Genomic DNA, 25,336 nt, shown 5'->3' with positions numbered 1-25,336 from the left:
GGCTCAGACGGTGGAGAAATCGTAGACATATCTGAATCTGGATCCACATTCTGACTGGACTCTGAGTCCACCTCCCCAACCTCACTCTTCTCCACATTATTGTTCTCAGACGTGTTCTCCGGGTTGTTATCTGACGTATCCATTCTGAAACCCTTTAAAAAAAGAAAAACTGTTTCCAGAGAATGATCAAAGCGGGTGAGGATGGGTGAGAGAGGGAGGTAGGTCAAAGACACAAGACCTCGCACAATCAAGCGACACTTAGACCTTCATTTGAGTATTCCGTGTTGTCTGCTATCCCGTACACCCCACTCTGATGCAGTGACACCTATGTAGTTAAAAAGGGGTCCCCTTGTCACCCCAGACCAACAGCCCGCCCATCGACTGCTCTGGCTGTACCCCCTTGCTATTGGCCCTCCAACTCTGGCACCCTGCCCTGAGCCCCTCATTAGCAATTAGGAAATGTTTCACAAACTGTTCATTCTTCACAAGTAGAGCAGCGCTCTTTATCTCTTTATATTCTCATTTGAACATTTATTAGTGCTTGGGATAAAAAGGAAAAATAAAAGTAAACAGTAAGTAAAGCTTAAAGCTATAGGGTACAAACACAAAATATGGGAATCACTGGCAATGATGTATATGAAATTCTATAAATCAACATTGACTTTGATTTTTTTCAATCCAGGCATGGCTGATGCGAAGTGAAAAGTCTTTGTTTGATGGCAGTCGTTTTCAAACAAATCCTGCGCCTGTGACGTATTTACAAGTAACCCAAGGTGAATGAACTGTCATATGTGCATTTTTAAAGACTGTCCTCTGATTCAACCTTTAAAATTGCTGTCACTGGCCTCAGATGACATCTACTATTGTTGATAACATCAACATTAACATCATGGATACAATGCGTAAGTAAATAAATAATGTGATACACAGTAACTTGTATACAATAAAAGATGACCTGTAAATGTTATCAGCACCTGGGAAAGTAATAACTGAAGTACTGAAAATACAACACTAACAATAAAACATTAGTGGATTTTCATAATGTTATACAAAGCTACATGTAATTGCACACCATTAAACTTTATGCCACTTTACCTTTACTTAGCTGTAAGAAAACATTTATTTAATACACTTAGTTTTTTTAGATTTTAAATGTAACCCTTATCCTTCTGATTTGTTGAATTGTCCTAGTAATTAAATACTTATATACTGAGAAAAGGAACTCGTACAAGTAATAATAATTGACTAGTTATTGAAACTTTTCAGAAATGTTCAGATTACCAGGGGACTGGTTAGCGAGTAGTGCTTAACTCATGTGGACTGGTTCGTTGTCCCAACTCCGTTCCACACACAAAGTGACCCTGGGATGCATACAGACGACTCTGTTACGGATACCAAGCACTGAGCCACAGTGGGCACTTGCTTCATGCTGTTGCTAAGCAGTGCTAGGACAGAAGGAACAAGTGAGGGAGGGAGAGTGAGTTCAATATGGGAGAGAAGGACAGACAGAAATGAAAATCCCATCGTTCAAACGAGTTTCAAAGCTGTGGGCTCTCTCGCCAAAAGTTACGACCCACACAAAGAGGACTTTGTGCATACACCAGGGGCTGATGGGAAAAATGAGGGGGAAGTATGCCCGGTGCCCAGAAAGGGACTTTGCAGAGTTGCCACTTCGTGCTGGAGAGTCCCAGTCTCACTAGCAACACTGTGCCACATCCCACATGCAAACAGCAGTATCCCAAATTATATTCCTCTCACTAGGTCTCAAAAGAAGTATTTAATGGCATTCATATGCCTTGCACAGAATAGAAAAACTGAAGGCTCATGATTTTGTGAATTGTGTGCAGTTGTGGTTGATGATGCTTGTGGCGTTTTCCTAACACAGTACACACTGATGTCCCATGACTTATTTTAAAGGTCACATAACACAGCGTTTCTGCTAATCTCATGTTAATCTTGAATACCTAAAGAGTAGTATTTCATCCTTAATATCTATGAAGAGTCTTTACTTTTATCAGATTTACAAAAAAACTGATCAGCTGTACAGCTAAACAAACCCGAGCCCCTGGAGGCGTACCGTGGGTGGAGCGAGTCACGAGTGGAGGGAGTCACCAACAAGCAACACACACAAAACAATATATAGCACTATCTCTAAACAACGTATGATTCCCTACATGTTCATGTCATTATTTACACTTATGCAACAATTGCCAACAAAACACAAACATTTGATTCAGTTTTTCTTACCACCTGCGACTAGGGATGTAACGATTAAATCACATTAAAAATGCCTGTCAGAAATCTATTCTGAATCGCAAGGCTGCGATTCTTTGTTTCATGTGCAGCTTGTGCGTGTACTATGGCATTTGGTCAGAAGGAAGTTCTTATCAATCTAAAATCATTATGAGTCGGAGTCGTTTATAATGTGCATTTAAAAAAGCAACATGCGTTACATAAAAATCATTGAAAATATTCTTTATTATCATGAAAATACCTGAAACAATTTGAAGAACAGCGATATAAATATTCCTGTAGACATTTCCTGGAATAGCATTTGTAATGCTACTTCTTCTATGGCACAAAGGAAGTTTCTGCATGAGAGCGCCCCCTGGCATTCTGATGTGCCGGGATTTCACCGTAATTCATTCAAATTCATTCATGGAGAAAACGCGCATTTGCACGGTTAATCGTTACACCACTACCTGCGACTCATGACCGGTTGGGACCACCCCTTTTCAATGAAATCTAGCTTTAAACAAACACACTTTCATAACTTCACTTTTACCCCGGATAAACAAAGTATATTCATTGTTTTCATAATGCTGGGTTCTTTATGAAGCTGAACAAGTTTAAATTTTCCTCAGAAACAAACACACAATTCTTTGGTGATGTTGATTTCGTGTCAGCTCTTGGTTGGTGTGTACATGTGCTAATCCGGGTGAAGTGCCCATAACTTCCACTGTATTTTACAGCACTGAAATTGTCCATAAAATAATAAAGCAAGACTTATTTTTCTTAAGTGCATTGCTAGGTGCCATGCGATTGTTATGTTCTAACCTAAGGAGCTCTGTGATATTCTAGCTTATATTGAAGGAAGGATCTGAGCCATATCTATCTGCCTATGAGGTTTTTCACCCATGTAATGTCCTTCACCCATGTAATGTCCACGACTCAGAGTACACTTTCTTTTGTATATTCTCTTAGCAACAGACGCTCTCTGAAAACACTTGATTCGCCACATATCAAAAAACAAAGAAGACTTGAAATCAGCTTCCGACCAGGATGCACACTCTGAGCTTGCAGTTTGAGAAATGGGTTCAGGTTCAAGGTACGTTCATGTAAGAAATAAAAACAGAAGATTTTTAATTTGGGAAAGATGTGGGTAACATTTAAGCTAGTTGAAAACTAGCAATAATAGATTACATTGCATTATACCACGGGTCTGTTGAATGCTGTATTCTGATTGGCTGAGAAATGTTCGGTGGGTATGCATTTATTTCTGATAACCGCACACCTAACTTCAATCAAATGTCTTAAAAATAGGCACCAGAGCAAAGTTTGTGGTAACCGTGATAATTATAAGAGGAATAATTGACTCCTGTCCTTTGAATTATTTGAAAATAATGCACACCCGCAGTGTAACGGCACTCCGCTTTGTGTCGCATTGCACCTTGGGTGTGCATTATTTTCTTATAATTCAATGCCCCGTCGTCAATTATTCCTTACGTATTTGTTTAGTGACATAGCTGAAAGAACTTGAAAATACAAAACTTTAATCCAAAAGACTTTTTCGCACTCTTAATGGGTTCTGCCTAAAAAAGTTGTTTTCTGAATGGTCTGAGGGCCGGGATTAACCGAATTTGATGCAAAAAGTATTGAGTTGGCATTTAGGGGCTATTCTTTAAATATTTATTGAGAGAAGCTTGATATGCCTATGAAATTTGTACAAATTTTACACTGTCAACCTGTTTAGACAGCTCAAAACTGTTGGCATGTGAGAACCACTGAAACTGGGTTAAATGCAGGCTATCTCTGTTGTGTGTTGTATCGTTCCAGCTGTGAAGAGATACAGAGTGATTAAACACATTTGAGTCATCACATGCCTGTGATGTGTGCCTCTTGTCTTTTGTTGGAGGCACAACAGTTTTATTCAGAGCAGCTATTGTTCTTTGACTGTACTGCCTCCTCTGCATCTCCTACTGACTTCATGACAGTAACTGATACCCAACTTCACCACCATATACAACTATCACTGTTATTACACAGACTTCCCAACATCGTGTTGAAGCTACACATTTTCAAGGAATGCATTTATTACCAATAGATATTGAACCATATGTTCATATTTTCCTAAATCCCTGATGATAGAGTCCGGACATCAGAAAAATATTAGTCTATTTACGCATTTTCTATAAAACAATAGGAAACATGCAGGCATTATGGATGCGACAACAAAGGCAAGTTTTTGAGAGACAACATCCTTTGTAGATTAAAGTGAAACAGAATGTGAACTCAGTCAGTGTTTGGTGTTCACAATATAGTGGACTCCCGAACTGTCAGTGTTCACAATATAGTGGACTCAAAAGAGGACCCAGATTTTTTTTGGTCCTCTTCAGAACTGAAATAATCTCAGACCTTTTCTTGTTCACATCACAACTTCATAAGGACCCTAGCAGCAGTTGATTTTGATACCTGTCAAAATGACACACAAAGCAGAGCGGTACATCATTGTGTTCACATGTCAAAAAAACAACAACAACAATTGAACCACAAAAGAACCCAAAAGCAAACCTTACTCAGACCAAGAGCTGAACCGAGTCAAAAAGTACAGAGTTCTCTTTATGTCCCTGAAAGAGGACTCAGATCCATTTTTGGTCCACTAAGAGGTCTGAGACCCTATATACAGCTTAAATGTTAACACTTTTTTTAGACCAACCCTTAGAAACATTTACTAGTTTTTTTATTTATTACAAATACCATGGTAAAACTACGGTAGCACTCGCTTCAATTATTTCAAATTGCATTGATGCTGTGTGGAATCATTGCGTCGAGCTCTTTACAGCTTTACACAGTGGTCCGAGCTCAAATATTGAGCTTTATTTGAACATGCAGCTCTTCACAAATACTAAACTTATCAAGAGAGACAGACGGGAAAAAACTAGTAAACCTGGAGTGGTTTGTGTTCACATTGCACGTACCCAAAAGTGAACCATTCCCAGACAACATCTCTAAAAGGTCTCAGTTCGGTTCAGTTTAAAGGGGTCTGAAACTGTTGAAACCCAATGAACTGCGCTCAGACCCCTAAAAAAGAACAAGTGTAAAAACATCCTAAGATATCTGTATGGTTAAAAACTTCCTAAAGTTGACATTTGCATAGAATTGCCCTCATCTTCTATTATATATGAGTTTTGTCATAAGGGCAGTGCGGGTTTGCTTATCAGTAAATCGCTCGTTGCTGGTAAATAAAAGGACGGGTAGTGACAAATTCAATCAAATACAGGTTAAGATTTATAAAATTTAATTATGACAATTTGCTGACATTAAAATGAAATATTTACTCAGAGATGGTTCTGTATATTGACTCATAATAAATTGTTTACAACAACTTTCACAGTATAGCTTTAGTTTCTCTTTAGATTATCGTGCTGATTCGTTAATTATCTTTTTATTAGCCCCTGTTACAGTGTTGGTTGTCTAATGCAATTGTTTATGCATTTCGGCATTATTTCAAGTAAAGTGAGTTTTATTTTCATCATCTTCATGCCTTGGATTCATCTACGTCAACGCAAACATTATGCAAACTCTCGATTGAACGGCTGTGTAATTCGATTGGTTGGGACTTCTGTGACTCCTGCCTTCTTTCATTTTGATTTGTCAACATTTTGACACTGTAAATACGTCAGTGAAGAAAACAGCCTATGGGCCGCAGAGCATGTGTCAAGGGCCGGTGGTTAGTCTTTCACTATTTATTTATTTTTGAATGCATTACGCCGGCAGGACCAAAGTGAAAGGGTTGTTGCTTAACGATGTGATTGGGCCAGCCCAATGTCAATCGTGCTGCTGATCAACTGTCTGGATTTATGGGCCGGTCAGAAACAATAATATATAGACTAAAATTGTCGGCCCACCAGGAAAATGCCCGGTATGCCAGATGGCCAGTCCAGCCAGTGTGTAGCTGTGCAGCACTCTTAGGGTGGGTTGCACCAACAAGGATTAGGCTTAAATCTGGTTTAAATCGAGGCTTATTTAATAATTCTGTTGCACCAAACTTTAAATCTCGTTTATAAATAAACAGGGTTATATTTAAACCCTTACATTTTGATCTACACTGTAAAAATACTTTGCTGCCTTATAAAATACAACTTATAAAATGAAGATTACATATTTCAACTATATTATAGAAAAAAACGGTGCGGTCTTTCCGCCTGGTTTTAAATGTCAGTTGCCTTCCCATGCAAATAGCGCATTAAAGGTGCCATTTGTAATAATTGAGGTAAAAGATTTTTAAAAATTAGTTACACGCATCAAAAGAATGAGAAGAAATAAGGGCAAAGATGTCATTAAAAAAATGACAAGGTATAGTGCTGCAGAAATATCAATCTGAATTAGCATGCTAAATTACTAGCTACAGCCCGACTGGTGTTGTAATACCAGTTTCGACCATGGAAGGCGGTATGCGGGCCACGCACATAACCGCCAGCCAAACTGCAATACACGAATAAGTGGGAGTACAGCCCTCTACTACTACCACTGCGTCCGAAAACTAAGGTAGCTGACTTGTTGATTTAAGATTTATGAATGCAGCTCAGAGAAATGCAATTCGGACAGCCATGGATTCGGACATGCCTTGATGCCTTCCTGCCTTGCAATAGGGGTTTCGGACGTATTTCAGTTCAGGGAAGAGAGCGGAAGAATGGCTAAAGCAAGAGACATTTACCACTACCACAAACATTTGCTGCAGGGAACAACGCGCTCGGAATCACAAATAAAATATGATAAATAAAGTAACCGAACCAGAGTAAATACTGGCACTGCTTTTCATCGCTGGAGACAACTAATGAACATGAAAGAAATGAGGTTCGACTCCGAAATGACAACTTTTCTTTTCGATTGGTAAGTAAGATGCTGTTAGTATTTCGCTAAGTTAGAAGTTCACTTATAATAGGCATTGCCATAACCTATGCTCAGCTTGTACATGAACTACGGCTTTGTGCAGTAAATGTGGCTCCATCTGAAAGCAGCTGATGGCGATTCACTTTTAATCAATAAACCGGCTTCACTGACGAGAAGCGCAATGACTATCGCATGCAAATTATTGCGCATCCTTAGCTGTTAACGTTTAATAGTTAGCTCTACCCACGGATCCGATCCGGTATTCACCCGTTATCTACCAAGCTGATGCTAAAATGTAACATTAGCTAAGAAGCTTGAAATGTCTTCGATTATAATGAACACCAAATGGACGCACGAAACGTAGCGGAAAACATTGCAATTTTAATGAGACCGAATGTTTTTTTTGTGACTAATGATAACTTAGTTGCTAATGTAAATCAAACTTGATATATGCTGCTGAATTTGCAGCTGCTAAATTAAAATAGACCAACTCACTTTTCTGGAGGTATACTGCCCCCGTCTGTTTGGCGTGTGGAGTATGAATTGATTTTTTTTTGGGCGGACATGTTAAATGGTCCCTTTAACTCTATGGGCCCTATCTTGCACCCAGCGCAATTGACTTTGTCAGTGACGCATGTATCATTTGTATTTTGCACCGGCGCACAGCGGGTTTTTCCCTCCACAAACGCACGTCGGCAAACTAGGGAATGAACTTGCGCTCCCTGGGCGGTTCAGCACAAAAAAGGAGGCGTGTTCCGGCGCAAACCATCCCTGATGCTATTTTCCACTGACCAAAAAAAACTAGTCTAAAGTCAGTGGCGCGTTGCGCGTTGTTCATTATGCTTTTTTAAGGGCGCATGCTTGACCATAATGTATAGCATGCACACCGCGCACACACTTTGCTTATCTTATCTACACAGATGCAACAGTTATTTTTGCAAATCATAAATTGTTACAATTAAAAATATTAACACATGAGATAAGGAAAATCATTGTGTTGAGCATTGTGGTGATATTTTTTTTTATTGTGTGGCTGCGTTAAAAAATTCTCGGGCAAATAACGATTAAAAAATTTTCATAAGTTTGTTGTGTGGCTATATTACGTTTTTTTTTATGTAAATAATAATTAAAATGTTTTCATAAGAAACCTTAATGTATGTGAACTTGATTTGTAAGTGTACTTTGGGGTTGGACTGCTTGCATTTCTTGGGTCCGATTTCAAAGCCCCCAAACCCTTTCAGCGGTTCCTCGGCTGTGAATACTTGCGTTTCAGATCGTTAAAATAGGGCCCTAAGTCTTCATGTGAACACAATTGGCCAGCACTTGAAGACTTTATTTTTCATAGTTTGTGACATGCACACCACCGTGGTTGCAATGGTTATGACAACTGTCACAGCCATAACTAGTGGCACCAAACAAAACTGCAAAAATAATATTTATTTTGTAGGGATTAAGGGTGTCACGATTTTGATTTTAAATCAAAATTGATCGAAGTTAAGTCATAACCTCGAACTTTGAATTAAAAAAAGTAACAGTCAATGTTGCCACGCCCCCATGTCACATCTGGTCAGCTTGTCAAGCGGGAAAAAAACAAGTTTTGAGTGCTGCGAGTCAACCTCCTCTAACTTAGCTAGCTACAGCCAGTCAAAAAATAGCATGGCAGATGCAGGAGACACCATGCAAGCTGCTATTTACATGGGAAACAGCAAGCGCCTCCAGCCTTCAGCTGAAATCAATCAGAAATTGACAGGAATGCTCATCTGACAGGAAGTTTCGTTTTATCATGTATGTGCGTGTACCATTTTTTTCCACTGGCAGCACATGGCATTAACATGGCAGGGCATCTCCGGGTTCAAGGTCAGATATTATATTTCATAAAAGTCCAAAAAAGGACATTGCATTGTTTTGTGCTTTAAAAAAAGTAAAAACAGATAATCGAATCAAGACCTTAGAATCGAAAATTTATATGAATCGAGGATTTGGAGAATCATGGCAATCGAAATATTCAGGATATTTAGCTGAAAAATAGCAAAAAACTCCTTTTCGGCCGAACCAGTAAAAAGGTGAAATAAATTTAACCAAACAATGAGGTCTTTGATGAAGTAATCAAATTGTAACCAACGCAGAATGAGAGACACGCAAATGCAGCAAACATGTTGGTAAAAGTGGTGAGAAAAGTGTCAAAATAATTAAGAAAATGAAAAATAAAAATAAATTGTTTAGTTGTTCTGTATCCGGCCTTCGGCTGAGTTTTTCATTTTATGCGGCTTTGTTCAAGAATTTTTCTTTCGGTGCATCCCTATAATGTTTGTTCTCAAACAAATTTAAATCATTCCTATCTGCCACTGCCCAGACTACATTATGCGACTACATTCACAGTAAAGCAAAGCCTATCATACCTTATTACACGGCTCTCTGGAATGCTTGATTCTGATTGGTCAGTTGAGACATTTGCAGGTTCGTTCTTTTCAAATAATAACCGCTCCAAAATAATAACGCATAGGCGGACTACTTGCACGAGTAAAATCGCTCCGCGCCAATAAAGATCAATAAAGATTACTGTCTGTTTGGCGCCATCTTGTGACAAACACTCGACAACCACGACAAGACACAGACAGCTTACTGAGACTGAACTTGACAAAATAGAGCATGACAGCTACGAAGCCAACACACAAAAAGATACAGAATGGGCATTAAAACTTCTCAAAGACTGGTTAAAGAGAAAAAAAATGGAGACAGACAAGTATGAAGCAGAGGATCTTAATAAGGTATTACGATCATTTTATGCATATGCAAAGTTTCGCGGAAGGATAAAAATGTTAATTTAAAACAAATATGCCAATAAAATGTTTCAAATTCATATTCATGTCCAGTTTTTTTTCTTATGTGGCAAGTAGCCGTGTAATAAGCGGGATAATGTAGAGGCAGCCGGTAGTTATCGGGAAATAAGCCCCTTCAGTGTGATACAAGACCCTCCGCTTCGCGTCGGGTCCTGATCACACTGTCGGGGCTTATTTCCCAATAACTACCGGCTGCCTCTACATTATCCCTTACATACTGCATCTTTTCATTTATATAAGTGTCAGGATCCTGCCAGATCCTTGTTTGTATTTAGATCTAGTTCAGCATGGCAGGGATCTGACAGTACAATGTTTCATGTGGGAGATGCGTGGTTTTAGTATTGGTTTATTTTGACCAAGCATTTCCCGGGTCTCATCACTTTTTCCCCGATCCCTTACTTGTGATTCTTTTCAGGTGTGTGTCATTTAGTTTTCCCTATTTAAAGTCCTTGTGTTTGGTGTCTTGGACAGGTTCGTTTCGTTCTGTCCATAAGTAATTTGTTATGGAGAAGATTTAGTCCAGTTTATGTTTAATGTTTGATCATTGTGTAGTTCTGTGTAGTTTAGTGTTTACTCTGTTTTGTTTGCCCCCTCGTGGGTTTTATACAATACATGCACTTGGAATGGTCACAAGGAATATTGTGTGGGTTGACATGTGCCAAACTAAAGCACACTTAATCCCAAACATCCCCCAATGCACAGTCAACAGAAACATACATGTACATGTTTAACTGTTGTCATGCATCCCATCTAATATTCTCCTCCATAAATCTGAGACATACAAACTATAATCTAGCAAATACTCTGACTGCAATATCTCGTACACAACCAAACCTGGATAATTCAATTTCGCCATCATAATAGAAAGACAGCATTTATTGTTAGTCACCATTTGTGTTGGCCACCTATTTACTAGGGCTGGGACAATATCCCGACACTTGTGTGCCGGTTCAATACATATTGCGATTGTGTGGTTATTGAGCACGCAAACGCACAACTCGGGAGAGACAAGACATGCTCACACGCAAAATGCCATTATCAAGGAGTGTCATTGTCACGTGCGAAAAAAGTGCGAACCCTGTCTCTGCCATGGTTTCGATTTCTCACTCCAGCTTGAAACTGATACGAAAATATCTATTACAGACAACAACAAATACGCTTTTCCCCTTTGTTGGAATAAAAGCGGTAACGTCTCCCCACCACCTCTTTGGAAAATAAAATAATTAAATATATATCAATTCTGAGGTAAACAAATCTATTTTTTTCTCCCACCCCTTCTGTTTACCAACTTGTACAAAAAAAGATTTAAAGCCTATGACCACATATGTCAGTAGGACACACAGAAAAAAAGAAGGATGGATTAACTAATTATAGGCTGCAGGAGAGAGAGAATAACTACATTTGAGAGGATTAGACTCGACTTGCCCTCCTGTCACTGGGTTTAAGAGACTGTCTGTGGGACATCTTGCTCTGTCTGGGTTCCATTGGCAAGTTTAAAAACGGGCAAAAAGCACAGAGGTGGTTCTATCACAGTCACTATCTCTACGGACTAAAGCAAGTCTATGAGTAAAATAACGGTCAGTCACTTCAGATTAGCTGCATAGGGATGCATAACTATTAATCATGATTAATCTGTAGCAGAATAAAAGTTTTTGTTTACATAATATATGTATATATAAATATGCACACATGCATATATAATACAAATGTATAGTAACATGTTAACATTTCTTAAATGTATACATGAATGTGTGTGCATTTTTCTATACAAACAGTTCACACACAAATATGATGTAAAAAAAAATTATTCTGCTATAGATTAATCCCGATTAATCGTTATGCATCCCGGATCAGTGCATTTAACCACATGAAAATTAACCACAATACTAAACTGGAGATATGTATTGATGGAGAAAGAGAGAAAAAAGAAAGATGAGGGATGTCCCCACCACAAAATGTGGAAAATTTCACACACAAAAATAAAACAACAGCAGGGTTTCCCGCAGCACTTTGCAGTTTGGCCGGCCCGCCTAAACTGGGAAACCCTACCGCCTTAACTTGGTAGTCTAAAAAAACAAAAAAAAACTTGTTGCACAAAAGGCCGTCAAGTGTATCTCGGAGAATAGCGCGGGCACGTTTCACAACGCAAGCGGGCACACGCCCCACACGCTCAAAATTCATGGTCTGTCACTGTCTAGCGGAAAACATGCCAGTTGATAAAACGCGTGTCAGTTACTGGACTAACTTTAAGGGGGGGGGGGGGGGGGGTTCAATGGTATTTCAAGCATTCTGACTTATTAACATAGTTATAGAGTTATAGAGACAAACATTCACATCACGCCACTCAGCTTTGTTTAATTTCAAAACTCAACAATGGCATGAAAGATGAAGTGTGTTTTTGGATGTAAGGAGAAGAAATCCAGCCTTATGAAAACAATGGATATAGTTTATTATCCGGGGTAGTTGCGGTGTTTTGCGTGTGTGTTTGATGCGGTGGATTTTCCCAACCGAGTCATAACGAGTTGCACACGGTATAAGACTTCTGTCTTATGTTGGAAATAGTCACGTGCATATTATATAAATGACATGAACATGTAGTGAATCATAAGTTAAAACAGTGTTGTATAGTGTTGCATGACTCGTACTCGCTCCTCCCGCGGTATAACTCCTTCTCCTTCATTTTTTCATACGTTATCAGAAACATTCGGTAAAGCTAAATCTGATTAAACTAAAGACTCTTCTGAGATATAAAGGATGTCATACTACTATATAGGTACTCCAGATTAACATCAGAAATGCAGAAACAGCATGTGTTACGTGAGCTTTAAGCCTGTTATTGTATTAGTCTATAGTTCTGCAAATTTAAAGTAAGGTTGTTTTCACATATATTGGTGCGCACCGTGGTGCGGCCTCGGAGCGCACCAAAATACATTGTATCATTTTTCAGTTAGTGCGGTCCGTGTTCACATATATATATTTTTTACTTTACTCGAAATGCCGCACCGTACACCATGTGACAACGGTCAGCGCTGTCATTGGTCTCTGACAGCTCTTACCGTCTCATGACCACCCCCACGTTTCCACGACAACCAGCTTGACAGAGAGAGCGCAGCTATCAAGATGTGGAGATAAACGATGCACGTCTTTGTGAAGTTTCTTTGCTTTAACGCGAAATTGCGTAGCTGTTCTATTAAAGCCTTTCTCACGGAGCCGTTTGCTAAAAAGCCCTTAATGTCACTATTTGTGTGTGGAGGACAGCTATGCATTTATAAAATCATCAGCTCAAACGTAAAGGAGACAGCGAATCTCTATGCAACGGACCAGGATTGGCTTGTTTGTTGTTAACCCACAATATAACACCAGGCTCACGTCACAACGAAAGCCCAGTTGCTCCAACATGTGGAGAACTTCCTGTATTTGGTTCGGCCCGAGGTCCAGCAGTGTTCACACCACAGGTGGGTCGCCCCAGAGTTCGGCAACAGCCGCTCCGAGACCACCTGTTTAGAGCGGTCTCGGAGCGGTCGTTTAGTGCGCACCCGAGTGCGGCTGTTGTGTTCACACTGACCCAAACGCACCGTACTCGGAGCGACACGTCATTTGGGCCGACCTAAACACTGTATATGTGAAAACACCCTAAGTTAGCTGGTGATTTTGTTGTTTGAGCAGGGTTTCCCGCAGAAAATTTGTTAGTAAAGGTGGTAGGGTTGGGCGGTCGGTTTGGGGCCAAGGGCGTGGCAATCAAAGGGGCGTATGTGACGTGTCATGATGAAAATTTTAATATTTTATTAAAATAAATAAATAAAACATTTCTTTTTAAAACCCTCAAATAAAACTTAATTTTGACTATGAACAAAAATGAACACATACTAGATTATTAATGAATTTAAATGTTTTAACAGATCCCTCTAATGGTAATAGCTGCGTGATGAAGTGAAACTAAAGGGTTAATAAACACAAACTAAACCAGATGTTGCAGAACGTCTGGCAAACGATGATAGCAGGTTGCTCAAACAACAAAATCACCAGCTAACTTACTTTAAAATTATAATAACTATAGACTAATACAATAACAGGCTTAAATAAACCCAAAACATAAGTCCACTTACAGTTCTCACGGACACGTGTTTTATCAACCGGCTATCCTCCAGACATGACGGAGCACGTCTTATCTCATTTTGGCCGTGTGGTGCGCGTGCACGCTCGCGGGGTGAAGCACGTCTGTGCAATTCTCCGAGATGTTTTATCAACTGGCTAGTTATCCTCCAGACAGTGAAGGTCCGGACCACGTCTTTCTCATTTCGGACGTGTGGCGCGCGTCCCCGCATGCGGTGTGATGCGCATTCGAGCTATTCTGCGAGAAGCACTTGACAGCCTTTTGTGCAGCAACGCTTTTTTTGGGGGGACGAGCTAGTTAAGGCGGTAGGGTTTCCAAGCTTAGGCGGGCCGGGCCGCCTAAATTAATAGTGGGAAATAATTAGTTTTTAAAATCTTCGCGATATCGATCATCGTTCGCCAGACTTTCTACAACATTTGCTTCAGTTTGTGTTTATTAACCCTTTAGTTTCACTTCATCACCCAGCTATTCCCGTTAGAGGTATATATTAATAACATTTAATTCATTATAAATCTAGTATGTGTTCGTTTTCTGTCATAGTTTCTTCAAAATGATGTTTTATTTGAGTGTTTTTAATTACAAAAAAAATTCATTTTCATCACGACACGTACGCCCCGCCCTATTGATTGCCACGGCCCCACACATCTGCCCAACCTACCAGCTTAACTAAAAAAAATTCTGCGGGAAACCTGAACAGTGATACTTATCTCTAGTCATGCAGAACAATTTAAAAACAATTAATCAAAAAGGCCAACTTAATGGTAAGAGAAATGTTCTTGTTGTCTGTGTCCTTTCTTCACTTCATGCTATTCACAGTTAAAAGAGATTTATTGTGTTATTTGTTGCAGCTTATTAAAGAGGAAGATTGATACTAACAAACATGCATCCGGATGAGGGATAACAATCAGGAAGTAATCCATCTACAGACAAAGGTCACCGCTCACACCGTTCAGGACGCAAGGGCAAGGAGCCAGGACATTGTTACTGTACATGTGGGTTGGGCCTAATCCTTAGCATCACTATATCAATTCCGAACAGAAAATCCCTTTAAATGGAAAACGCAGATGCTGGCACGGTCGACAAATCTGCTGTTTGCACAAATATTAATAATATGTCTAAAATGTCCCTCTAAAAAGCAGTGTTTTAATTCACTTGCGAATAAATCCCAGAAAAATTAAACAAATTTGCCCTAAACGCATGCTGCTGGTTAAGCTACAAGTAGACATGCCTGACTACTTGAGAGCTATTTTTTAAAAGGGCCACAATGTTTACACTCCTAGTGGAGTAGAGCTATGAATAACTTTCTAAGAGTTGTCTGTACAAATTAAACTAGGACAGAACAGGGTGTTTTAACATCGACAAAATGATTACCTTATGAAATGCATCTAAAAAAACGTTACTCCACATCACAGTCAAGTACTGAATTCTGCTTGATTGCGTTTCCATTGGGGGGAAAAATATATGTAAGGTTAAACAGGGTCTGTGCAGAGGTAGCTGCCCTTAAAAAGTCCTAAACGTACATTTGGGAGGAACCTTCTCATTCAGTCAACAACTATATTAATGTTATATAAGCAGAAGCCTACGATTCTCATGGCATAATACCTCCTTGTTAACTCAACATCTACACTTACCTCAATTTTTCAGGTCAAGTATGTTAGATAAGACTCTGAGATGAGTCATTGGCCTGAGCTCCTCCTTTATCAAACCAAATTGGTTTACACTTATATCTATCAAGACTGGATGGGCAGGTGAACTCATAAGATTTTCAGGTCAATTTTAGGATGGTTTACTCACACAATGTTCTATATAAATCATCATGTTCCTTCTCTGTGTCTGCCTGTCACATCCTTTGCTTTACCTCCTTTCATAGTCCTCAGCCTCCCTTTCAGCGATCACATCATTAGAGACCATTTAGAGTCTTGGCATCCAAATCAAGAGACGCGCCTCCTAAGTGATCCTCCCTTGGGCAAATAATCCCTCCCCATTAGAAATCTCAGAAACACACATACAGTACTTCCCTCCTCCAGCGGCTCACGTCAGGAAATCGTGACCTATTTGGATGGTTATTACTTACAAGCAGGGGCTTGGGCCTCTGTCTGTTCAAACACACTCATCCACTGGCTAGGCAGTTCTGGATATCTGTTCTGACTAAGTAGAGTCAGCAGCAGCCTTGGCTTGTAGCTGCGTGCGTGTGTGAATGGCCCTACGAAGGGCCACTGAGAGTTAATGTGAACTGACGGCTCTTTGGCAAGCACTTACTGAGTGGTTTGAGGATGCTATTGCTGGCCTCCTCATTGTTCTCAGCGTCCGACCTGTCCGAAGCATTTTCGTTCACTTTCTCCTTTCTGTCCTTGTGACCGGTGCGTCTGCGATGACGTCTCCGTCGCCGGTAGCTCTTGGGCACATGCACGCCGATGTATATGGTATGGTGACCTAACAAAGGAAAATTGAGAGGATAGACAGACAATTAGGATAATATGACATCAGACGAAGCACTTGCGCAAAACCATGCAGGCAGCTTGTGCAGATAAACAACACTATCAGTGTGCGCAAATCGGCACTGATGTTAATAAACACACATGTGGTTTACATTACATATTAAACACATTAGTTTACTTAGTACGGTATATGACTTTGTACTAAGATAATTTTTTTATCATAAGATAAAAACTGCTGTCAACATAACACAAGCCAGGATACTTTCCTACAGACAGTCTGTGAGATAAATGATGTGCAATGTCTCTAAAGTCAGGAAATGGGTGTCAATTGTTTCCTTGTGGCTCATTGGTTAAGACAAATGGTGTAACTAGAGTTGTAAGATGTAAATAAATGAGACTTCCTCAATGCAATTCATGCAGGAAATGGTTCAGCACTCTTGGGGACATGAGGACAAAACAAATCAACAGATTTTACCAGAGGGGTTTGCAGCAGACTGTCAAATATTTTTGCTGGGAGAAAGAGCAGGTAGTACAGAATTTCCAATGTTTAGATCCATATCAGAGACACTTTCCTCCCTCTCCGGTCACATGATGTCCATTTGTTAAAGCTGTGATCAAATACCATGTAAATGCCTTATATGCTGAACTCAGTGTTTGATCTACAACTTAGACCAAACCTGGTAACACATACCCCAAAAACATTCTATCTCAGAAAAAAATGTTAAGTATTGCAAAACAAAGCAAAACTTGTGTCATGTACTGTAAGATTTATTCAGGTGCATCCGGGGTTGTTTATCCCTAGCCACTTACAAAGCTGCTCTCACATTTTAACCCTGGCTATTCATGATGCACCAGTTTACATAGTGATCACACCATTAGAAACTACGAGACCACCAGTTTTATGACATAAAAAAGTGTGATGGGGTTAAATGCAAGACGGTCCCCACCAAAAGGTGAAAAAGCCTAAAATTAAACATTAAACAAATCAAAATTCCTGAATAGGAAAAGTAACATTAGTTACTTTAAGGGCCTTTTTACCCCTGGCCACTTTATGTGTTTATTCTGATCGGATAGCTATCAGATTTGATAAAACTGTTCCATTTACATTTGGCCACATAAATGCGTCTTGGCAAAACAGATTTGAATCCGATCTTCTACTACCACGCAAAATGCAAATACACTATTCATTACTCCGCCTTAAAAAACTTAAGACGACATTTATGCAACAAAAGGCAGCACTTTCCAGGGGCCCAAAAATCTACCGGGAAATTTCGTAGACCACTGGCCCTTGGTGGTCAAAAAAATAAATAAAAAAATAGGGTTGAACGTGCTCATAAACAGGAAGTAATAAATGGAATAATGTGTGCATCTTTGAATAACTGGAAGAATATTTCCTTTAAATATAATTTTTGTCATATAAAGTTTTGAGATAATAATGTTTTTTCCACTGCTATTGCTTATTTAGACTTGTTAGTGCGGTTAAAAGCGTGTTTGGTGTGTTTATTTCAGTAATATTGCTGTTTTTCCGGTAATAATAATAGAAGTTACATGTCAATTCTGCTTCCTTCTCTGTTTATTCATTTCATTATGCGGTTATGTTAAGTTATGTTCATTTATTGAGACGTTCATTGTCATTATATGAATACTCTCGTCTAATATTCAAATCATATGCGGAATAATGTGTGAATGCTTTGAAATAAATTTTTGTCATTATAAAGTTTTGAGAAATAATAATGTTGTGAAGATATTTATTGTCATGTGAGACGTTTATTGCCGTTGAATACTTATAATATGGAAATCATATAGGAAATATATAATGTGGTATACTGCAAAGTTACCATGCTAATTATTATTTACGATATATGTGGAGATAATTAAACCTTTGCAAATTTGCTGATTTGATCCATTCATGTCCTGACCACCAGGCTGGAGATTTTAAACATCCTTAATCCACACTTACTAGTCTATCAAATAATATCTAAAATATATTGTTTTGTGAAATCAAAGGATGCTTTGATATATTGTTTATGCAATCATAACGAATCACACAATCATTTTATACGCAGAAGCAGTGGTCAGCAGCTGCAGCGCACTCGGATCCGACCGCATACATACTGCAACAAACAGGTGTTTGGCGGGTTACATTAACGGCCGACAGGCTATGCCATTTGGGGAGTGACTGCTCACTGATCCCAGTATTTTTGTAAATCCTGGACATGGTTGGACCTACCGAATGGGTTGAGCACTTTTGAATACTTTGTTGAGCAGAGAGGCTGCACAGTTTGACCAGCGGGAGGCAGCCGCACATCAGGCCGCCAGTGTTAACTCGCAATGTATAACTATTATCAGACCGGCCCACCGGGAAAAGTCCTGACTCTCCCGATTGCCACTCCGCTACTGGCACTTACTTTATGTTGTATTGCATGTTGGGCAGGGGACGCGCATCTCCTTGCTCGGTATAAGCTGGATAACCCACTACAGAGCAGCAGGAGAGTAATGGCGCGATTATTTGGTCCATGACCGGGGAAAGCATTCACTAAACTCTCTCTCAAAGTTTTATTTATTTTTTGTATAATATCATTCGAGTTTGTCATTGGACTCTTTAATTGGTTCTAGAAAGCATTTTTACCCGCTGTCGTCGCTCCATAAACCAACAAGCGTGTCATCTTTGTTTGTTTGCCTCTTTCAGACCTGCCAACCTTGGAAAATTTTTTTGAGTACAGAAGCATCGGCCGAAAGGACAGAACACGGGTTTTTAACATATAATTTAACACATGCACGCGCACATGCACGCACACACACCTCTTGGTAACTTTCAAGGTAAAATTCAAGGTAACATTGCACTTTTTTCCCCATCCTGCCATAATCTGCTTTAAAAATAATTATAAATGTGAATAAAATCATGTTTTACTAAATTTGCCTTATATGGTGATTCATAACATTATTAATGTTAAATACTGTATTCTCCAAAGTTTAGCAAGTCTGCACAAACACTGTTAAAATTGATATTACTGTTAAATAGTGGGAGATGGTTAACCCACAAATGACATTCTGTTATCATTTACTCAACCTCATATTGTGTCTAACCTTCATGATTTCTTTCTTGAGTGAAACACACACAAAATTTTTTTAGAATTTTTGTTTTTCCCTGACTAGCAAAAAATACAATGAAGTGGGGACCAGACACTGTGGTTATCAACACTCTTTAAAATAACTTGGGTATCACACAATAAAGAAACTCATAAATGTTTGGATGGTCTGTTCTGTTATGTAAACTATGACTGAATTACATGTTTTAAGTTAACTATACCTTTAAGTCAGTATTTTAGAGTTAACACTGCTTTAAATTCAACCATAACTGTGACAGTAGTGCTGTTAACTGTATGTCTGTCTGTCTGTAATTTATTGTAGCTTTGTTTACAGTGCAGTACAGTACGGCATAGGCACCTATCACGTGGGCGCTCGAGACACGAGATATTTTCCATTTATAAAACTTTATTTGATGTGGTTTGTATATGACGTTTTATTTTATTGACAATTATCAAGAGCGCGTTATTTCAGAACGCATTTAATCCGCTTCACTCGGATGTCAGGTGGATTCCCTTCACTGAGAGTGAACTTTCCGTTTTTATTTGACTAAAACTGGATGCTCTCCCCATGATAAAATCATTGTACTTTTTCGTAAGCGCTCAACTATAACGTAAATGATGCTCATTTACAAATCAGAAGTAATGTTAGCGCATCTTGCGGTCAAGTGCACGTTATGAAACGGAGCCCGCGCGACCGTCGACATCAAAGGATTAAGCTAATGCATTATTTCATTATTTGCACATCCACCCTGACCAGTTTACCTTAGCGGGTCAGACGTCTTGACTCTCCGTTGAAAAAGATGGTCAGAAACTGCGGGTGGAGGAAGGAGATCACGCTGGATTTTGTGATTCCATCGATAGCAGACTCTTGTTACTGATTGGCCATACCACTTGTCAATCATCCCCACTTTCTATGTGGTGGATGAGCCCAGTGCTATGATTGGACATATTTTTCTTTTTTCTGTTGCTTCTTTTGAGTACTTCGCGCGGCAAAGGGCGTCATCAGGTTTTTGCGTAGTTTAGAGTGACAAATCGTACCACCGTACTTTGAGGTCAAAATGAGTACCTGCTACGCAAAATGCGTACAGGTTGGCAGGTCTGCTCTTTGCCAGCTAACTTCCAGGTGATATAGTATCATCAACTATATGTATTTACACTTGTCCAATTTAATCTGAAATGCGTTCCAGACACTGATCTATATAAATGACTGGATTGCGCATAGAACGCTTAACGTAACAGCGTAAAGTGAAGCCAGTGCAGAGTTCGAGCGGCCATCTTGGTACAGTATACCCAACCGGCAGATGGCGTCATTGACTTCCATTCACAATCATGATCTTAATTTACCGGCTTTACAGCGTATCTGTCACACAAGATTAATTTTTAGAATATGTGTACATAAATTAATAGTTAATTCTGGTGTAATTTGCAATGTTTCTGTTTTAAACAGGCTGCTGCATTCTGTTAATGACACGGGTATAAATAAAGTTTTTTGACATTCAGCTACACGGTCAGCGTTATTTCTCTAAATAAGTTTAGGTAACTTGTAAGTTTAGATAACATAATTACAAAACCAGCAAATTATTGCATGCACATTCAAAGCATGTTTATTTATTTAGATAAATTATACTAAATAAGCTGCGGTCTGCCTGCTGATCTGATACTGTAATAAAGATGAATGTATAATTGATTAAAAAGCAAAATGTAAAACTTTCAGTTAATAACTATGTACATGCTTAGGACGTTTGAATTGAAATAATGTACAGGGTAACTTCAGATATAAAAACGAAGACTTGTAAAGTGATGTTTTATCATTAGAATCTGATAACGTCCATAGAATGTTTGGGTATACCAACATGGCGGCACGGTGGTTTCACAATTGTGATGTCATGCGCAATCCAGTCATTTACTTATATCAGAGGTCCCAGACCACCTCCTGAAGTGTTTTGAGAGATCAAATTTAAATCCGTCTCTAAAACGTTTCGGATGGCATTTACACACATTTATGGATAGCTATTCGATCAGAGAAAATGCATGAAGTGACCAGGTGTAAAAAGCCCCTAAGAACATTTAATCAGTTTAGAAATAGTGTCATTTCTCAGATGGACTATGACAAATTCAAACTGCACCATTGACAAAAAAAAATATTTTGAAACTTTAATATAGCACAAAGATCTAGTTGTCTTAGTAGTTGAACAAAGCTCCAGTAAAGTGTACCTTTATTTAAACTAGATTCAAACTTCTGCTGTCTTTATGCTTCTCCCTCATTCACCTCTTACAGCCAATGAAAGATCACACCCTATGAAAGAGGTCCAAATTTCAAAATACAACGTTTTTTTATAATTTTAACGAGAATTATTTTAACAAAGATAATTGTGTTTGGTTTGAATGTGTTATCTCTTTCATCTCCTTTTTATCTTCCTCTTATCTAATCTAATTTTCTATATGCGTAACATATGTACTTTAGTACATCTATAACAGCTAGTATTTTATTTTACAACCAACCTGATCTTAGAGGAAAGCATAATGACTTTATATAACTATAAAAAAAATCATATGAATTTGTATAATGTGACTGAATAGTACAAAAACAAATGTTTTTTAAATTAAAGCAAGAATTGAGCTCAACCCCTTGCCCTACACCTCAACCCAACATCACTGGGGTGAAATCGGATTCATACAAAAAGTATGAATGAGGTCATACGAATTCATACAAAGTAGCTACCTTGTAAAACAGTTACGAATTGCCATGATATTGTGTTGTTATAACACGGCACCTATTAAAAATTAGTTCTTAATGTTTACTTTCTAAAATACCTTTATTTTCACAGTTAAAGGCAGGTGCACGATTTTTGAAAAACACTTTGGAAAATAGAGTCGGACTGAGTACCAAAAAAAAAACTAGTAGCCAATCAGCAGTAGGGATGCACCGAAATGAAAATTCTTGGCCGAAACCGAAAACCGAAAAAGAGGAAACCAAGGCCGAAAACCGAAAGCCGAAACACCGAAAGAAATTATGCCAATTATTAGTACTACCATTGCACATATGGTATTTTTGCGTGTAATAGAAATGGAGTCAACACACACAATTTGAGAAGAAAATTAAGCCAAACAGCATGTGGCATAAACAAACCCCACTTCACTTTTTTATATAGGCTATCTGCCTTACATGTGGAAAAACTGGTGAGTAGGCTACTAGTGACACATCAGGTTGTTAAAAGTTAAACTGTTTGTTTAATTAATCCTTTGGTGCTTGTTTACCATGCAGTATACATTTAAAAACTGAGATGTGCTAGTTGTGGTTTGGTTTTAACGTTAATGTTACAAAATGCTGATAAAAAAATTATGGCATTTTAATCAGTGTTCGAATTATGTCAAAGCTTATGGGGGGTCCCCTAGCTAAGCCCCACCCCCCGGCCAAGCTCCACCCCCCTCATTATAGGATCGCTGTGATTTCACAACGTAAGATGTGATCGTCCTTGATCAACAATCATCTGATCCTGGTTTTAATCAAAGAAACCCCAAATTACCCTTAACTCAAACTCTAAAAAGATTTTTACCCCTCAAATTAGTGTGAAACACTGGCAAGGGCAGAACTTTTAAACAGAATAGGGGTGAAATAGGGTGGACTCATTCTTAAATTACATAATTTTACTATATAGTAGTGGTTAAATGGATGATTACATTGCATTTTTGAGTCATAGATCGAATAATTTTCGGAAATTATGAGCATATAAAAATAGAAAAGAACAAAGTTACAAATAAAGCAAGATCTAACAGTAGTATTTAGGTACATAAATAGAATCAAATGAATAATAACACTGTTTTCTTCACTGTATAAATTAAATATAATTAATCTTTTTAAAGATACATAATTTTAAAGATAGTTATCATGCCACCAGGTTCAAGGTTGCTGTCCCCAGCACTCACAGCAGCCCCATTCGCGTAATTTGCGGGTGGTATACGTCCCCACCGCTTTATGACCAAGTTGATTGTGCCCCAACTTCCGACCACGGAGTAATTCTTGCGTTCATAATCATAGGGTCCATATTCATTTAAAACGCATGGACAACGCATGACGCGCCGCCGCCTTCTGCTTTTCAAAGCGGTCGCCTGTGAACACGAGTTTTGTTTTAGACGCGTCTATATTTGAGTGCACTTGCCGCACGTTTAGATTTAAAATAAACTTGAGCGCAACTTGATACGAACGGCCTCTAAAAGGTAAATGTCGTATTTTTTATATCTACCGGTAAGTTATATATGTAACAATGATTAATCTATTAATAGTTATTCTTCATCTATTTCATGCAAAACTCTAGGGGAAAAAATATAGGGGAAAACATTTGTTCCCTTTCAGCAGTTTTTGAATAAGTTTAATTGAATAATTTTAAAATACCTTATGGTAGGGCTGCACGATTATGGCAAAATCATAACTGTTTTAGACTATTTGCATTGAATTGGAAATGATATTTTTGGAAAATATATTAATTGCAAGGCTGCAAAGACTAGTGCACTGAGGATTTAATTATATTATTTTAATATAGTCAGTGGTGAACTAAAGTGGGCCGGTCTAAGACATGAAACTCCAGGGCTGAAAATGAGTCCCACTTCGGCCATGCATGTGACATTTTTCAAAGGTTTAAAAAAACACATGCAAAAGATACTTTCTACAAATAATTATTTATTTCTGAAAGATGCGTAGTTGAGCGATAGGCTAAGTATTAAAGAGACTATCATTTATTATCATTTAAGCGTGATTTCTTCTGCTTTCCTAATAAAATATTTTGTGTGACTGGGTTGACCAGCCGTCAGTCTGAGTGGATAGCTTTGCCACTGTTATGAAATAATTGTTTGAGAAGATTTTTTAAAAACCCTTAAACCTAAAGATTACTAAAGATTCTTACCGCAACTGAGGTAAAAAATACTCCACACGCAGATAGAGACATTAACTCGTCTGTCAATTCCTCCAGAAAACAGCATGAGGCGCACTTGCGAGTTTCTTTATTTCAGACAGAAGTCATTTGAATTATTTTATTGCGAAATTGGGACAAATAACGGACAGTATCGCTTTGTGACACGCAAAATGAGGATTTTAAATTTATGTAGAATTTTAATTTAAATAAAAACCAGGGGACCCCCCTAATTTCTATTTTTGTGCTTTATGGGGGGTCCCTTAAGGCTTATAGGAGGTCCGGGACCCCCCCAGACCCCCTTCAATTCGAACACTGATTTTAATGCACGTTAAAACCCCGCATGGATCGAAGGCTTTGTCAAATATGAATATCTTCTTTATTTAGTATGACATGTTTTTGTTTAGAAAGAAAATCCTATTTAGCCTACCTTCTCCGGTGAAACCCGTTTTTCTCATTAATGCCAGCTGCAGAAAAAACTCTGCTCTGTGGTTATCCAGTGAGAACAACAAACGGATATAACAAATATATCTGAATTTAATATTATGTTACAAATAACGCAAGCTGGCTTGATACATTATTGCTGAGGGTGCAAAGTTACAAGCTTAAAGGTGGAAAAGAGGATGTTTGTTTAATACATTTTTGCAATATTACTTGAAACTGTCTTTACTAAATGATAAAAGACTATTTATTAGGTGCACTGAAAGTAATACATTTAATATATGTCATCTGTGCATAAGGTAGGGCCTTAAAAACATCAGCCATTCATTGAGGTAATCATCGCATGAGCGATTGGCCCTCTGGCTTGTCAATCACTGCCATTACGTTCCTTGTC

The 25,336-nt window shown here is 38.6% G+C and overlaps 1 protein-coding gene and 1 long non-coding RNA gene across 3 annotated transcripts in view; one reads left to right on the top strand and one right to left on the bottom strand.

The window, feature by feature from the left end:
- slc4a4a (solute carrier family 4 member 4a) overlaps positions 1-25,336 on the bottom strand; it is a 108,575-nt gene that overhangs the window by 56,465 nt on the left and 26,774 nt on the right. For both annotated transcript variants that reach the window (XM_073814619.1, XM_073814620.1), the window contains exon 3: positions 16,327-16,500. In XM_073814619.1, coding sequence (XP_073670720.1) covers positions 16,327-16,500 — 174 coding nt within the window. The remainder of the gene's footprint in view (positions 1-16,326; positions 16,501-25,336) is intronic.
- On the top strand, positions 144-15,784 carry LOC135744687 (uncharacterized). Its single transcript, XR_010530801.2, has 3 exons — positions 144-572; positions 683-773; positions 14,916-15,784. It is a non-coding gene; the product is annotated as an uncharacterized lncRNA (long non-coding RNA).

This window comes from Paramisgurnus dabryanus, chromosome 5, assembly GCF_030506205.2.
Source record: "Paramisgurnus dabryanus chromosome 5, PD_genome_1.1, whole genome shotgun sequence".
In the NCBI taxonomy this organism is placed as follows: domain Eukaryota; kingdom Metazoa; phylum Chordata; class Actinopteri; order Cypriniformes; family Cobitidae; genus Paramisgurnus; species Paramisgurnus dabryanus.
This window is presented reverse-complemented; position numbering and strand designations above follow the sequence as displayed.